General features: G+C 39.3%; 1 protein-coding gene across 2 annotated transcripts in view; it reads right to left on the bottom strand.

Annotated features, from left to right (window-relative positions):
• Positions 1-17867, bottom strand: part of cadps2 (Ca++-dependent secretion activator 2) — a 293417-nt gene that overhangs the window by 27470 nt on the left and 248080 nt on the right. The window contains exons 20-24 of one of the 2 annotated variants that reach the window (XM_059336134.1): positions 17133-17252; positions 13855-13884; positions 9736-9891; positions 9195-9342; positions 5837-5851 (exon numbers count right to left, since the gene is read on the bottom strand). In XM_059336134.1, the coding sequence (XP_059192117.1) occupies positions 5837-5851; positions 9195-9342; positions 9736-9891; positions 13855-13884; positions 17133-17252 (469 nt within the window). The remainder of the gene's footprint in view (positions 1-5836; positions 5852-9194; positions 9343-9735; positions 9892-13854; positions 13885-17132; positions 17253-17867) is intronic. The other variant, XM_059336135.1, reaches the window with a different exon arrangement.

The following is a 17867-nucleotide window of genomic DNA, read 5'->3' as shown; positions in this document are numbered from 1 at the left end:
ATTGTCTGTGCTGTAAAAGACAGAAAGAAAAACCTACAACACTCGGTATGAACATCAATCATCACACACACACACACACACACACACACACACACACACACACACACACAGTAAGGCGTGAAAAACCTTACCATCCGTGTAACGCCGCTGAGTTAAGCAGCTAATAGGACCATTATGCAGCTGAATGACATTCCCGTCCGCGCTGGAAAAGCGAAGGAATCTGAAGGATACTTTTTGTGCGTCTCCCTACAATTAGAGCAGCCTTGTATTTCTCTAAAGCACCGGTCCAGCTGCGAGGACCAAAGGCTCACACAAGATTCAATTAATCCGCCATTTCATGTCTCGTTTGGGCCCCCCCCTTAAAACATATTCACGGGCTATTCATCACCTTTTCCCTTGAAGGAAGGAGAGAAAAAAAAGGCTGGGGCTGAGCCCTGAATGGCAGCAGCAGCAGGGGAGTTCATCTCTTGGCGACAATGCCCTTTCACTGGCCGTCTAAAGAACACCCAAATTAAAAATTTCAATCAACAAAGCGTACAGATCGCTGACAAATTGTGGGTCCAGGGAGGTCACCGCCGCCAGCCCTAATTTTGTTTTTTTTCCCCCTCCACAAGTCCGCAAAATGGCAGTTCTCTTTCAGCGCGCCGAATCTTTCTGGCAAATCTTGAGCATTTCTTTTTTTTCTCCCTCTCTTACCTCAATTAACATTGCTGCTTTTGCCTTCTTTATTTCTAAAAAGGCCGGCATAAAAAGCTGAGAGGAAAAGAAGAAATTGTTTGGTCTTTGCCATGTGTGCTGCAAAAACTGAAAAGAACAATTAGAGCGTTTAAAAACATTTATCTGGTCGTTGAGCTGCAGCCACTGCCGCTACTTCAGCTCTGAGAGATGTTTTTGATTCTGAATAGGGTCAAATTTTCAACACGACCCCGCCTCCGGGACACTTTAAATGACCTCTGCAACAAAAAGACAGCAGACTGATTAGCATTTGCATTGATTTCAGCTGATCACCCCAGTTTAACAAGTGTTTACAAAAGCAGAATTCATTAATCCAGCAGAGGAGTTTCTCCTCTAGATTAAACTGTCAAGTGCAGATTCTTCACAGGGTGTCTGCTCGCTTGCCAGTTGAACTCCCCACTTCTGCAGGAGATAAAAATCGGGACGCCGTTTTCCCTTAAAATAAGGGAGGCAGCAGAATTTGTTGCTGAGGCGTCAGAATTGGCCAAATGCTTTTCTGCAGATCGACGCACTATAAGACTCATGGCAGAAACTGACCACAGCGAAGGTCTGGATTAAGTTCAGACTGATGTCTTCAAGAGCCTTCAGACTGCTGGTCAGGGGTCAGCAGGCCTCATTCACAACGCCTACTGCCAAGTGAACATGAACGTGCAACAACTGAACCATATTCATTGAAAATCAACAGTGTCTGCTGATGTTTATAGACCACATAGGGAGAAATCTGCTGAATTAAAACTTCATAGTAAGGGCAAACCTCACACATTTTAAAATCCAGACTGATTTGTTGTAGAGGTTTGCTTGCATCATATATGTTTATGCAAAATTTGAAATGTAAACCTGAGCTAGCAAAAGTCAGAATTCAAATGGCAGGGAAGGGCTCAAAAACAAGTCTTTGGCTGTATTCTGAGCCACCTATTACATACGGCTGACAAACACAGTATAACATACTTGTCGCATACTGCCACATACTTGATGTCTTGAAGACATCAGTATGTACATCATACTCATTACAAATTGTGTTTGTCAGTAGTTTAATTCATTTATCTTGTAGTATGCTAGGCACCATTTCGGCTTGCCTTGGCAAGATGTTTAATCCTGAACTGTTAAACTAAAATAAAATAAAACACACCCCTTCCCGGTTTTCGCTTTCATTTTAAAAATATTATTTAGATATTTTGAGTGTGCCAAAATGTCTGTTATACTATGTTATTATTATTATTATTGTTATTATTATTATTATCTTAACATTTCCTTACCAATGTTATTATGTCAATACTGTTCATATTCTTTTGTATTATTACAAAAAATACTATACATATGTATATACTATGCACTTTAGTGCCTTTTGCAGTTCTGGTAAGATGCTAAGCTGTGTTTCTTTGTCTTGGCACAACAACAATAAAATAGTGTTACAACTGTACAGTTTTATTTTTGAAATATTACTGTTGTTGTGTCACTAAATAATAGATACGAGACTAAAGATTGTCTGTTAAATAAGCCCAAAACACATTATATCTCACGCCTCACCACAACCACTAAATTCGGAGCCAGCAGCAAATTTAAAAAGGTACTGCTAAAATAAGGCTGATTCAGCAGGGTACCATGGGCAGCAACTGAGATTTGAAACGTGCATTTTGTAACAAAATAACATGAGTATTCTGAAAAATACATGTTACAGCTGTGAGATTTCTCCTCTGCCAGTGCAGGCAGCTGGTGTGAAGGCTTCACATTGAGGGATACACAAGGCTAGGTAGACTGGTCTGATGCACGCTAAGGATTTTTTCTGAATCAATACAAAGTCTGGGTATTTTTGGCATATTGCAAATTTTGCTTTCGTTAGCATACGTCATGCCACATTTTGGCCATATCAGTACATACTGCTTGTATCGTAGGCAGTTTCAATTACAGTCGGTAAACAAAGACGCCGTCACTGATATAAGATGTAATGACTCATTTCATCTTTGTCTGATAATTTAACACCCATCTCTGTCTACACACAGACAAAAGGAAGCAATGAAGATCAACAACAAAAAGTTAATACGCAGAAAATGAAGAATAGCTAGATAGAAATAGAAATCCCCCCCAGAGATTATTCCTCCTCCAGTACCTATTTGACAACAATTCACCAACAACAGTTTAACAGCTGGATGAGCTGTAAAAAAAATGTACTGCAGCCTCCAACAAACACATCCAGAAGAAGAAAGAAGGACATTCTCATTAATTTAATGTAGATGATGTGTCATGTGTCTTCATATTTCATATTTTCGTGTTTAAATGACTGACAGATCCAAATGCAACGAATCAACGTCAGGTTATGTTGGGGGCAACTTTGGATGTGAGAGCACGTCCATTAAAAATGCTTTTCTGCTACTGATAGGCTCAGATTGTTATAAATGTCTGACAACATTAGGGAAAGGATCCCTGCAGAGTTAGACTTTCTTAAAGAGTACAATGCTCTTTCTTTAACGAGAAACAGCAGCGATGCTTAGCAATATAACCAAACTCCTTTAACAAAAAAATTAATTTTATCTTGTTCTAAAACACACATTAAAATCAACAAAATTAAACACAGTGAATTGTCTTGGTTAGTCTTTCTACTGTTCCAACAATAACCAACTCCAGTTTAGTCTAAATAAACCTTTAGTTCACCCTTTTTCGAGTTTTACTTTGGTTTTGTCGATTTTGAATTGAGTGTGTTTTATGACAAGGCTAAATTACCGTTTCTGTCGTGAACTTGGTGAGCAAGACATAGCTGTTGAAGTTGAAAAAAATACTTTTACTCTTTAACAGAAAGGTTTATCTCTGTGGAGATCGTAAACTGCATAAATAATGGACGTAGTGACCGTGACGTCACATATTGGTTTGTGGACTGCCCGTTTGAGGCATTGAGTTCAGCGTTACACTTGTCGCCATTTAGTTCACAGAAATGGAGGGCAGACCCCTGCTCAGACCCGGAGGTTGCCGCTTGATGGTGATCCTTTATTTCATGCACTGTTTCAATTATTAAAGAAGTAGAAGCAGCTTATGTATTGAATAACATCATACCTTCAGTTGCCAGCTTAGCATGACAGTTAGCTTACTGTTAGCTTAACATCTGCAGTAGTCTGTTGTGGCTAATATTAGCTCCACAGGTTTTTAACTCCCATCTGATCAGGAAAATAATGTATATCTCCTTCCAAAGTGTCGGTTTATGAGTACCACTATTATAAGTTGCCCCAAACACAATATTTAGCCATGATAAGCTTGACGGTTAAGCTGCAAGATGAGGAAGTTGGTGACCTGGGATGCCATTTTGAAAACCGTTGAGCAAACCAAAGACACGAAGGATAGAGTTGTAAGTTCGAAGATCTCTGACTCTGCTTCAAATTCATGCATTTTTTTTTCTGTTTTCTGCCAAGTTTCTGTCGCTTCAAATATGTCAAAACATAATACTTGGTAAAGCGGTAAACAGGCTTATATAGCACATGTATTACTGTATTCACTTATAATGACAACACCAAAAGGTTCCACTTTTACACTACAAAGACGCGAAAATAAACTTAGCTGGGAACTTTTATTTAAAGTTATAGTTTTATTTAAGCACTTTTTGCCCTATCCAGGCATTTCCACGTGTTTCACGGGTATTTTGGAATAGGATCGCCACCACAAGTGTAGGTAGAACTGATTTATGCATGTATAACAATCTACGTCACTGAATACCTGGTCAGGCAGCTTTTGACTTCATATTATATAAAAATTTCTCATTAATTACTACTATAAATTATCACGTTTTGTTTCTAATTAGCACTCTCGCCTCACAGCAAGAGGGTCGGCGGTTCGACTCTGGCCTGCGGCTCTACTGTGTGGAGTTTTAATGTTCTCCCCGTGTCAGCGTGGGTTCTCACCGCGTACTCCGGCTTCCTCCCACAGTCCAAAAACATGCAGCTTAGGTTAAATTGGTGACTCTAAATTGCCCATAAGTGTGAATGAGAGCATGGTTGTCTGTCTCTATGTGTCAGCCCTGTGATAGTCTGGAGACCTGTCCAGGGTGAACCCCGCCTATCACCCAAGGTCAGCTGGGATCGGCCCCTGCCCCCAGTGACCCGATTGCGAATAAGCGGTTAAGGATAATGAATGAATTAATGTTTCCAATTAATTGTAAAAAGTGTTGTGAAACGAGAGTCTTACTTCTTATCTTTCAAATTGTATATCGTTTTAACTGTGTACCTTAGCCTTGGGTTGACCAGAGGGGACACTAACACCGGTGATTTAGCCGTGCGATATCTTTGTCACAAATCGGTCACTTCCATCTCCTCGCTGTAACACAATAGGTGCTGCTGTTTTTTGGGGGTAAACTGGATGTTTCTGGGTCGGCCAAATAAATATCACTGTTGTCAACCATCGTTATCAACACACCCGGACCATACTTCCATTCTTCACAATAAAATACAGGACAGTAAAAATACAGACACACTATTGAGGGCTGAAAGGTCATCGCTGCAGATAAATTCAATTTCACACATTGATTGTTAAATAAGCATAAATTCTACCTACACTGGTGGTGGTGAAATTTGTGCGACATTGCGGACGTGACGTCCACTGGTGAAATAGTTACTATATGTGTTAAATTTAATTTATATACATGGAGATTTACATTTCTAATTACAATATGAAAGTAACTTTAATGAGAGAAAGTAGTAAGAACGCTTGGGCAACACTCGGGCGAAGATCTTTAAGCCTTAAAAAGTGTGTCTGTATTTTCACTGTACTGAATTGTATTGTGAAGGACAGAAGTACGGTCCCAAATGTGTTGATAGCGGTGATATTTATTTGGCTCTGGTTAACCCAAGGCTAATGTACATAGTTAAAACGATATACGCTTTGAAAGATAATAACTTATACTCTAGTTCCACACTAATAAATGCATTGGAAACATAACATTACCATTTATATTAGTAGTTAATGTGAAACGTTGACAGAATGTGAATCCAAAAGCTGCCCAACCAGTGATACAGAGACATTATATTGAGTTAGATTAGAAGAGAAAGAAACTTTTCTTTAGGTGGAGTTTGTGTGGAGAAGTGCGGCAGGAAAAAAGGCTGAGAGGTGATGAGGGACTTACCCATTGTTTGTCAATCTGGGATTCAAACAATGATGATGATGAACATAAAGCAGGGGAGGACATGAGACAAAGAAAAGAGTAAACAATCAGCAAATCAATTTTTAAAACATATAATTGGAATTAAAAAAACATTCCTTTTTTTATCAAAATGTTAAAAAAAAAATGTAGAGAGTTAAGGAAACACAAGCAAAGACATCATCTTTTTCTAGAAAGTATATATCCATCGAAGTAATCATGAAATGTCTTGAATACATTTTTCCATTAATGTTTTAAGGCTTACTGTACTGTACTTTTTATTTTTTACCATTTCTATCACAGTTTTGACCTTGAATCAAACATGTTAAAAAAAACATTTTATGGTGACATTGACAAAGAAAGAGTAATTGTCAGATTTTGCAACACTTCTCTGAGTCATAAAATCAAACATCAAGTTATTCACTCTCAGTGAGTGCTGATGTATCTCCTATTGTTGGCTGTAAAAAATCAAACATGTAAAAACGAGCAGAAAGCGTACGAGTTGTAAAAAGCTTTTCTCCTTTTGAAAACTCCGTAAATGATTTGGTCTTCAATCAAACACTCTCTGAACATTTAACCATCAAGGTTATTCATACAGAGGTTTTGGTGGCTGAATGAAGCTCTGTCTGACAAACTGAATTAAACATTTACAGCAACAATGTCAAATGGAGGTCCGCTGTGTTTGGAATATTCAGAAGGATTTAATAAAATCAGTTTGTCCCTCTCAAGTGGACATATACAAGTTGCTCTATTGGTTGACATCACAATTCAAGATGTTAAATCTGTAATTATATCACTCATGACCTTTAGTTTAGCACCTCTTTAAAAACAAGCACCCATTTTTAAGTTAGAAAACAGCAATAGGTTAGTAAGGATTTGTGGCAATTTTGTTGGGATTAGTGTTGTTTTTCGAGCTGAGCACTTAGTTTCATTCTGTGAATTACAGTAGACCAGCTGCTTCCCTATTGGCTGCCGTGTCGTGAACCAAACAGGGTCCGTCCTGGTTTACACAGCTTCACTGTAGCCGTTCTGTGTCAGCCCTCATTGAGTGAAGAGAAATTACACAGAATTCATCCAGGCTCAGGTGAATCTATCAAACAATCAGGTACGAGCCCTGACTGAATCTGGATTTGCCCAGAAAACACCACCACACCAGCTGTACTCTCTGTTGACCTGATCAGTTGGGCAGGGAGCCGGCACCAGTGCCCTCATTTACCAAAAATGGAAATTCACAAAGCTGCTAAGCAACATCTCCTCCTTTCATGGTTACTTTTCCAGCTAAACTTGCTGCTCTCTGCCATTCCTGATGATGAAACATGGATATGAATACCCACACTGAGAGCTTCTTCATCCGGTCCCTGTTGTGACCTGCTGACTGTCACCCCCTCACATCTATTAGATCCTCCTCGTCTCTCTACTGGAACATCATTTTACTATATGAACACCATGCTGATTTGAAGAAGACTTTAAACTGGCTTTTAAATAAAATAAAATAAATAATTTCAGCACTTCACTAAAAGAAGACATAGCATCAGTTTTTTACATGATTATATAGAGCAGTGGTTCTCAACCTTTTTTTAGTGATGTACCCCCTGTGAAATATTTTATCAGCCAAGTACCAACTAACCTGGGCAAAGCATTTTGGTTGAAAAAACAAAGAGTTAAAAACAGAGCGCTGTGCCATCAGTGTCTGATTTATTAAACTTTGGAACTGATAAACACATACAAAATTCAAACATTTGAAAAAAAAAAAACCTATTTCAAACATTTTAAATGTTAATAATCCATGACTAAATTTATTGCAAATATTTCTCATCACTAAAATGTAGTGATTCAAACTAATGTAGTAAAAACAGTGAGCATATAACCATTTAAAACTATAACTGCTACGCTTCAACCACGACTCCATCTTTGAGTTTTCAAGTGATTGACAGGTGATGCCAGGTGGCATATGACAGGTTGGGTCCAACCATCCTGGTATGGGGGACACTCTGGGTTTTTAGGATCATCAAGTTGATAAAATTAATTTTATCAAGTTATACTTATATTTTCCTAAAATATTTATGAAATAATTATTTTTAAAGGATTTTTGCATGGATGCTACTTTTTAAATGTATATTTTGAAATCTCACGTACCCCCTGGAGTGCCTTCACGTACCCCCATTTGAGAACCACTGATATAGACAATCTAGCACCAGAGCATTAAAGGTACCTGCTGACTGTGACCTCACCCTGTTTATTTCCATTTTGTTTGAGTAAAAAACAGCCAATCTAAGACTGGAACCTGTACTCTGTATGTAGATGCTGTTTGTGTTTATAAAGCTGGTATACAGAGTGTCTTTCTACAGGCAGGAATTCAGTGCGTGTCAGCAGGGATAAATGGACAGATGGTGTTTTTTGATCGGTGGTTGCTTGTAGGATGCTGGAGAAGAAAGGAAACTGAAGGTCAAGAGAGCAGCGAGCTTAGCTCTCTGTCAAGACTGTCTGCAGCCAAGGGTTTCGCTCTCAGCGATGCCAAGGCTGCCGCCCCACACAGGCTTCACGGTCATCCATTTAACAGCTCATGTCGAGCATTTGGCCGTTTCAAGTGAACACAAATACACCTGAACTGCCCGTCTGCTGGATGTTTAGAGGGAAACGTTTTAGTGGCTGATCTGACAGTTTGACTCGACCTGTTCAGTGTGAGGCTGAAAATAAAAAGACGACTGAGGGGTTTTAGAAGCTGACACACTTTCAGCCAGTGAGGAATGAGCTCTGATGGTGAGCTGTGAGATGCAAACTGAAAAATACAAACCATAAATCCATTTTAAGTGATTTAGTCTGGTATTCAGCCAAATGCAAAATATTCTGCCAATGTGGAGAAGATTCCTCTTGTTCCAAGTTCGGTTTTTCCTCTTGTTTCAGATTATTTCTATTAATTAATAAGCCATGATCAGCACCTGGTCACGCCAGTGTTCATGACTGCAGAACAAATTCAGCCCATTTTAGTGGAATTGCTGCAATTTAAAGGATTCCCCATAGACTCCATAAAGTGGACGGCTCCTTAAAGGTGAAACTTAAACATTTTCACAACTTATGTATCAAATAGGGGTTTATTTAATCACCTAAAGCCATTTAAAATGTTTTCAATATTTTTATAGAAGAGAAACGATTTTTGGATTAATGGGGAAAAATGATTTGGATGATGAAGATTTTCTGCAGTGACAGATCATTCAGATATGATTTCCAGCTGGAGATGTTTGTGTTTGACAACTGACAACAGTGGTTAAACGTTCAGCTAGAAGGCCAACCCAAAAATGAAAAGGGATAAAACCAACAGATGTCAGTGTGACCATCAGCCTACCTCCTGATCGGTGTCCAGTACGCAGAGTTTGGCGCACTGCTTCTTGGCGTCCATCAGCACATTGAACATGGTGCAGACCGACAGCGGCACCCTGAAGTCTGTTGACTTCGTCGCTTTATTCATTTTGGCATCAAATGCAGATTTTGTTCTGCGGGGCAAAACACAAAAAGGGTTTTCTATTAATTATTGTTGCGCAAAAATGGCTGAAAGAAAAGAAAAAGTTAGAGTTTGAGAAGAAATATAACTATTTTCGTATTAAGAATTATTTAAAGACCATCGTAACAAGACTCAGGAGCAGCTTCCTTTTTAGAAAAATGAGTTTGCTCAGATTTGTACTTGAGCCTGTTGAGGTCACAATCTGTCTAATTACTCGAGGGACAGATGTGTGTATTTTACTGGGTTGTATTCTATTTTCATAATATTAAAAAAAGAGGATTCACATTGGTAGATGTGTGGTACAAAAGTGAAAAAGAAAGAGTGAGAAGGATCCAGATGTAAACCCAGAGGTCCTGATCCAGCTGTGGCCACCTCCCAGTCTGACCTCTTGACACAGGCCTCCATCATGTCGCTGGCCATCAGTTTGAGTCTCTGCTCCAGATGTTGGGCGAACTCAGGCTCCGGCCAGTGCAGGTCCATCACAAACATCTGCAGAGCATCCAGCTTCCAGAACAAATCCTCCGATGTGGCCGAGCCGTTACTGCAGGGAGGAGGGAGAGGATTAATAACTGGATATCACAAATACAACTACACACTCTTTAAATGGAGCCTTTCTGTCTTCTACAAGGGTGCAGGATCTTCTATGATGCTCATTTGGTCCCTTAAACTCTTCCATCAGATTTTAGGTTGATTTCCCACTGACACCACTCTGCTGGAGGCCCAAGCCTTTTTGCTGGAGCCGCTGCAGGGAAGGGAGGCACAGAAGAACCAGAACCAGGATTGAGCAGACAGTAAGTCCCTGCTGCAGCTAAATGTTTTGTAATTGCAGTCTGGTGCTCATGGTAACACAGATGCTGCTAAACTCGACACAAAATCTAAGTTGTACTTAACTGCATTTAAACAATTTTAAAGTTATATTTGGATAGAGCCTGTTGATGGCTTTTTTTTGTGTGTAACTGCAGCTAAACATAATAGTGAAACAAATAAAATAGTTGATGCACAGTCGTAGAAAGGTCAGAGTTTGAGACACTACAAGGCAGGCATTGTTTTCACATAATTTCTATGAAATAAATGTTTATTTTTAATGTTATCAAAATAATGTGATCTTTGGATGGGAATAAACATGTGAGCAACGGTCATTTAAATGGAAATGCTTTATTCTTATATATGGGTCTGCAATTTCCAACTGATTTCCTTTGAGGGTGTTGGTGAAACTATACTTAATTAGGAAATTTCAAACCAATAAAATGAAGTCTCACTAAACATTTTCAATGTAAGAAACCACCAAATACTTCTTTCTAATTTCCTTAGTGTCATGCCATGTTTTATTGTTTTTAGGAATAATTTTCTGGCAGCATGGATCATAAACCCAACAGCAAGAAAGAGTTGTGCACCGTGATGGATTACTTCTCTCCTGGATTTGTATGTAACAGTACATTTGTTTGTACAGAAAGGTGTAATGTCTGCTGCTTTGTACAACCAGTGGTGAGCAGACGAGTGTGTTCAGGTTCTTGTGTGGTTCTTCAACAGGTTTTGGTGCAGAGCTGTGTGCTTTTAGTCAGTAAACACAGCACCAGGCTGAAGCAGAGACAGATGGACGTCTCCCCGCCTTCTCCCCTGCGCACAGGTTACACAGCAACACATGGCAACGCGCGGCGCTGCCGACATCCAAGTGTACAGCGCCCGGCTAGAATGACAGCCACGGGAGGATGGAGGAGGGTGGGGGGGTTAAAACAAGCACCACTCACTCCCTCACTTTTCTCACTTCGCCTTTAAAAGACTGTTACCTTAACAAGTGGCGCACAGGAATAAACGCTTTGGGCTGAGTCCGTGGTGCAATTAAACGCTCGGTGGCTATCCCCCTCATGTCTAATTAGTGGTGCTCTTCTTTGAGCGCGCTCCGTCCCGCTCCCCAGGGAACGGGACGATCCCACTCGCCCGTCTGTGCTTGCTAATGAAGTGCCAGCTTTTTTTTCTTACTCTTCTTTTTTTTTTTTATTGGATCGAGGAGGGCCAAGTGAAGTGAGGTAGAGGAACAGTGTGGTCTGTGTTGTGGGAAAGGCTGGGGGAGTCGGCATGAGGAGCCTTTTTAAGCACACCACCAGCCTCCTGGTCCAGCATCGGTGGCCCCCAACATGCCAATTCTGCTGCAGACTCACAGACTCACACACACATTAAAACATACAGAAATGTCAATGTAGGCTCCTATTAATTTTTATGAATACTTTTGTATGTTTCTTAGTAATATGACATGTAACACATGCTGCTTTAAATATGTTGTTAATACTGTAAAATGGTTTAGTGTAGGCATCACTTGCTTAAGGGCAGAAAATAACAGGGTTAGGCTGAAAAAACACTTCGGGACAAAACTTCAGAGCACAACAGAAACGCAGTTTTTTTCTGGTTAAGGGTTGAGAATCCTGGGTTTATTTGGGCCATACACCTCTCCTCCCGCTGTCTGTAAACAGTCTGATAACATTCCATTGCTTTGTCAATGGACCAAGTTCATAACTTTTTTGAAGGAGTAACTATGAAGCGCTCAAAGTTACCGTTACCCATTAGACGTTAGTTTTGCTTTTTAACCAACCACCGATCAACAACCTTCACCATCTTCCCACCAATCCACACTAAATTGAACAAAATGTATATTTCTGCACGGCACAGCAAGGAGTCAAGCCACAGTCCTGGGTTTGATGCCCCCATGACTTCCAACTGGATCTAAACAGCCAGTCTAAAAACCAACACTCCATACACTTGATAACATTAACATTAAGCCACAAAGACGTAATGCACGGCCCTGACCAATCATAGCGTTGCAGGGCGGGTCTTGTTCCGTCTTGTTCTGAAGAGGATCCATAATAACGTGGGATTGAAAGGACCGGGTGTAAATAGCAGAATAGCTGCTGTGTGACTAAATACTGACCAATACCTCAGTTATTGTAGTTGGGAACAACTCATCATTCTGACTATAAAATGTCAGAAAATAGTCCATCGAATGTCCTTCACAAGAGTCTAAGGTGACTTCAATTTCATTATTTTGTCCAATCAATTCTGTCCTACAAAGTCTGACTGCAGTCACTACATTTTTGGTCGAAATTGAGTTATAACTAAAAATGAACTCCTTGATGTCTGTTTTACCTTGTGACAAAGTTTTAGATTTACGTTTTTCTTTATTTCAGAGAAATTTTGTAAAAAATGCCGTAACTACAAAATCCAACTCAAAACTAAAGCTGTAGCCTTGTATTTCATTGTGTTGAATAGTGAAGACAAGAATAATATAAATTATAAGTTAATTTGATAGGGAAATTAATATCTAGATAGTGATGAAGTAAAAAAAATGTGTTAAAATATATTAAGACTAAAATATAACTTTTTTTTTATAATATTAAGTCTAAAATACACAAATATTTGAATAGAGATGTTTAACATTCTTAAACCAACATTGTAGTTACTTTTATTAGTTATTTTTGGGGCCAAAGGTCAAATAAACCGTCATGATTATTGAGCATAAATAATACATCATCAATACATGTAGAAATAAGTGTCATATCACGTCACATCATTTGGCTGGCCAGATAAAAAACGTTTAAAACTTTAAAGCAGTTTTTCTCAGTTTGACCCTTTGTGTAGTTACTGCAGTTAGACTGTGTAGGGCAGAATAGTCCAAAACTCAAAGTTCACAAAGATCTAAAACAGATAAGAGCACAGACTTAATCTGCACGTCTTTTGTTTGGTGATTTTTATCAACTTCTTTCCGTGCATATTACTCGTCTTACAGCCTGATCACAGCAGCGTTTACAGTGGGAACATTTGACAACAAAGTCCATTTTCAAAGCAGTTGCTGCTTGAAGTAAAGTAAAGTGAAGTAAATCTGCACAAAATGTGAGTGTCGAGTTCAGCTCGAACACACACACACACACACACACACACAAATCACATCACCTTGAAGTCGTACCAAAACTGTTTCTCTTGCTTATTGTTATTTATTACATTTGGATATTAATATCAGTCCTAATAAACAAAGGCGTGTGGGAACTGGAGTCCTTGTGTGATAAAGACAAAGCTAAGTGTGTTTACAGTGATGAAAGTTAATTAAAACTATTTTATAAAACAAGAGATCTTAAAAGACCTTTAAATCTTTATCATCTTTTTTTGTATTTTGTTGAAATGTGCTAGCTTACAACCTATTTTGATTATGATGTATTACAAGATTTTACACTTTAAATAGACTTACTTAAAACTACAGTAAGATTTGTTAAGCTGCTGACATGTAGAAATGAATTCATGGATTGGATTTGCAATCACTTGTTTGTCAGACAATAAAAATGAACAATTCACATAAATGTTAAGCGGGAGGCAATAAAAACCTTGAAACAAAGTATGTTGAAAACATGGAGGGTCAGGGAGAAAATGTTATTTGTTTTGTCATGTGTTGATACAGAGGGGCTTCTGGAAGGGGAAGGAGCATGTGGGTTTTACTGAATAAAGCTTTCATTCAACTTACAAGATGTCAGGTAGATTTATCCCTTGCAGGCTGCAATAACAAATTCAAGTGTTATTATTACACTGATACTCTCCACATTGTGACATGCACACAACAAAGCACAGCACAAGGACTCATGACACACCGCTCATCACTACATCATCACCACAGAGTCTCTGAGGAACAATCACATGCAGGAGGCGCCCTGCTGACAAAGGAGCCACAGTGTCACAGAAACGATTTGAAACAACAAAGCTGCCTCTCCAACGCCCGGCCCCGCTTATAAAGACGGGATATAATGCTGCATGCTCTTTAGCTTGCTCTCAGAGACCAGGACTGAATGGCACGACACACTTGTTGTCGATTTCAATAAAGTACTTCAAAAAAGTTAAGAGTTAAAACTTGAGCAGAACTTTATGTGGGGAGTGAAAAAGTCAAAAAGTTGCTTGATAGAATAATTCATTTTAGAGATGTGGACTTTTTGACAAACATGCAGACACACAAAAACACAGACTGAAAAGCATTCGGGACGGACAGACGACAATCCTGGCTAGAGGTCTTCACTCAGACCTGACCCCTGAAGACTCAAAGACCCACTGATCCAGCTCTCCTTCCCACTTAATGCTGATTTGTCTCTTGATGCCAAGAAGATGAATCCTAATTACTTTGGAAACATTTCTGTTAAGTGAAGTCTGAGGTGGAACACATTAATATCCAAACTAGGGTTGTCAAAAGTATCGATACTCAAAATAGTATCAATACTAAAACGTTGTATCTGGATACGATACTCATTTTCAAAAGTATTGAGTATCTGAAGCTTGTTATCATAGTTGCAGTTTCTTTTTGCACAGCAGTTTTTTATGATAAATATTTAACCAGTGGTTCAGTTAATTTTCCCATGTTGCATTTTTCTGGTTAATAAAAATATTTCTGTTAAATTTTGGGGTCTTTGTTTTTATCCTTTTGGTATCGAAAATAGTATCGAGTAGAAAATATTTTCCTGAGTATCGGTATCGAGTTGAAAATTTTAGTATCGTGACAACCCTAATCCAAACAAGATCTCCAACCTAAACAAGAGAATAAGTCATTTGTCAATACTACTGCAGTATATTTTCTGTTACTTTTAATCATAAGTCTTTTGTTATAAGTTAAAGGCCCATTCTGACCTCCTGAGTGTGTACCAGCCAGCATCAAGCCAGAGACTCCTTTTAAGGTAATAATTAGCTATAGAGAACGAGGATGTGATGTCAGATATTAGAGGCGTGGGGGCATAATATAAACAGTATGATTTGTTTCCTTTTAAGGTAAGTAGAGCTAGACCTAAGTAGACCTAGCAGCTTGCACGTGTACAAAAAACGTGCACCATGAGTGAGTTGTAGGCCGGCACCATTCTGGTTTACAGAAAGGTTAAATAGGCCCTGACACAGAGAGAGAGGCAGAGAACACCAGGGCTTTATTTGAGACGGGGGACTCTTCTTTTTTCAGCAGCCCTTAAGATCTGACAAATTGTTCTCCCGCTGTACCTAGGCAGTGTAATGTCTGATAATCAAGAAAATGAAAAGGAACATCAACGTGCTCTTTGATTCATTCCTCACTCAAGAGAGGTAGTAATTTCACGAAGACCCGCCACCGCCTCAGCTTCTTCCCCTCAGCCATCAGGCTGATCAATGCGGCTGGTCCTCTACCCCCACCCCTACCCCACTGAATGTCATCTGAGTGTCATTGAACTAGGACTGATGCCCACCCCATTGCACTTTATTATTATTATTATTACTACTACCTCGATCATTACATATGCACTATCTGTCTGTTGTGTCATCACTGTCTTTGTCTAGTTGCACTATATGTTATTTAAAACACACACACTGTAACTACTGAAACAAATTCCAATATGTTTTTTTTACATAAATGGCAATAAAAAAAAAAAAGTACCCTGAACTACACTACCCATAACCACCCATGTGTCAATACATTATAGATATATAGATTTAAACTACAGGTTTAAACAGCAAATAAATGTACGTAAATGCCGGAAGTGAGATAGTTACGATGAGAATGTGACTACCAGAAGTGACATAGTTACGTAAAAGCGTGATGCATGGAAGTTCAGTTTAAATCACATCGTTTACTTTTGGTTTCAAATTAACCCTGTTTTCCTGGGTGAAAGTTTGACCTATGGGGTGGTTTTTGATGGGAGACCAGCCTCTAAAATCCTTATAACAGGAGCAGCTTCTTTTGCAGATCTGTTTGTTTGAGCTCTGCTAGATGTAACCTTGATCCAGCAGTGATCCTGTCAGAGCCTCCTCCTCTGAACACCGCAGGATGGAGACTGTAACACACATGCTGCAAGAAGTACACAGCCCCGCTGAACCTACTGATACTTTGTATCACATTAGTGATCATCTCACATCCAATTGACTAATCATCTCGCTACTTCAGATGACAGTATACATGGTGTACAACATGCTTCAGGATCAAGATATACAATCATTAACATGATGGCTGAATGGAAAAGAATCATGAAATGTATCAGTCACAAACAGAATGAATGCAAAAATAATAACACAATCAGTGAAACTGAAAAACAGTGTTTGTTATCGTATATCCTGCAGCTATCTCAGCTAAAACTTGGTCTGATACATGAGGTGCATTTATTAACAGCACACATGCTCAAACCTGTTCCAATCTGTTTGAGAAGGTGCATCAATGTCTTTTTGTACGTACATATTGTTTATACATCTGGCCCCTTGTGTCTTTTCAAGGTTTTCCCCAAGGGTTCAGAGCTGGAGGAGGAACAGAGGAGGAGTGCTCTGCTGGCGTCAACACTCAGTTTTTATCTGATGATGATAGGCCAAGTAAAACTAGAGAATAGGTCAACACATTTAGTATAAATATATAGAGCAAGATGTTATCCTCGTTTTAAAACTTTTTTGCAACATTGTGTTTAAAAAGGAAAAAACATAATTTTCAAAATCAGATATTAGGGTTTTTTTGTGCGTTTTTTGTGATAAAAATGGTAATCCAGTAAATCAAAAGGAAAAATGATTATCAGGGCATAAAGGTGAGGTTGTTGAAAAGAAGATACCAACATAGCATTGTAAAAATGCTTTAAGTGGAATATACAGGCAGAATGAAAATAATTAAAAAACAGCCAAAATAGCCCAAAATCTAAAGGATTGAACTTTATGTAAGCAGAACGTTAGCAGGTCCTACTGTCTTTGGGTCCGTGGGGGTTCAGGTCTGAGTGTGTTTTGGGTGTGAAGACCTCCAGTCTACTCCCCCCTCCCCCTCATACATACGTGTTCTCACACAGCGGTCCCATCCAGGCGGGGGCTGAGAAGCTGGGCATCTGTGGCAGCGTGAGAGGGAGGCTGGGGACTTTGGGAAGAGGAACGCTGGCTAGATTGTTAGTTAACGACCTGCCGGGTCAGAGTCAGCGACAAGGTCGATGGATAGCAGAGAAAGGAAAGAGAAGAGATAGAGACACTAACAGTGGGCGTTCTTAACCGCAGCACACATAAGGAAGAATAGTAACATATAATAGCAGCCACTTGTTCTGCCTGCAGTAATTGATCAATAGAAAACACCATTAAAAGACAGAAAAGTCACTGCTCACTTCTATTATCCTATTTTCTTTCAGTTCAGGTGTTTTTGTTTAAGAGTGCAGCTCCTGGTACAATGTTCCTGACTGTAGCGTGTCCTTGCTGTCTGAGCTGTACATTCAGCTCAGCCTGCTTTTGTTTCTGTGCGGTCTTGTGCAGTGTTTGGGTTGTTCAGTGTTATTATTTCTGCTACATTCAGCCAATACCACAATTCAACAAATCAACAACGCTGAGGGTAAATAAGAGGTAAAAAAGACAATGAGGGATGTAACTGGCCAAGTTCATAATGAGGGCGAGGGCACAATCATATCAGATGAAAAATATCTCCAACATGGGCTATGAAAGAACACGCTTTTGTACGCTTGGATACTTAACAGAAGCAATTTACCACATAAAAAAATGTGGCTTAAATGCCTTTCAGAATAAAATCTG

This window comes from Centropristis striata, chromosome 6 (assembly GCF_030273125.1).
Source record: "Centropristis striata isolate RG_2023a ecotype Rhode Island chromosome 6, C.striata_1.0, whole genome shotgun sequence".
Classification (NCBI taxonomy): domain Eukaryota; kingdom Metazoa; phylum Chordata; class Actinopteri; order Perciformes; family Serranidae; genus Centropristis; species Centropristis striata.
Note: the sequence above shows the minus strand (reverse complement) of the source record. Positions and strands in the feature narration are given on the sequence as shown.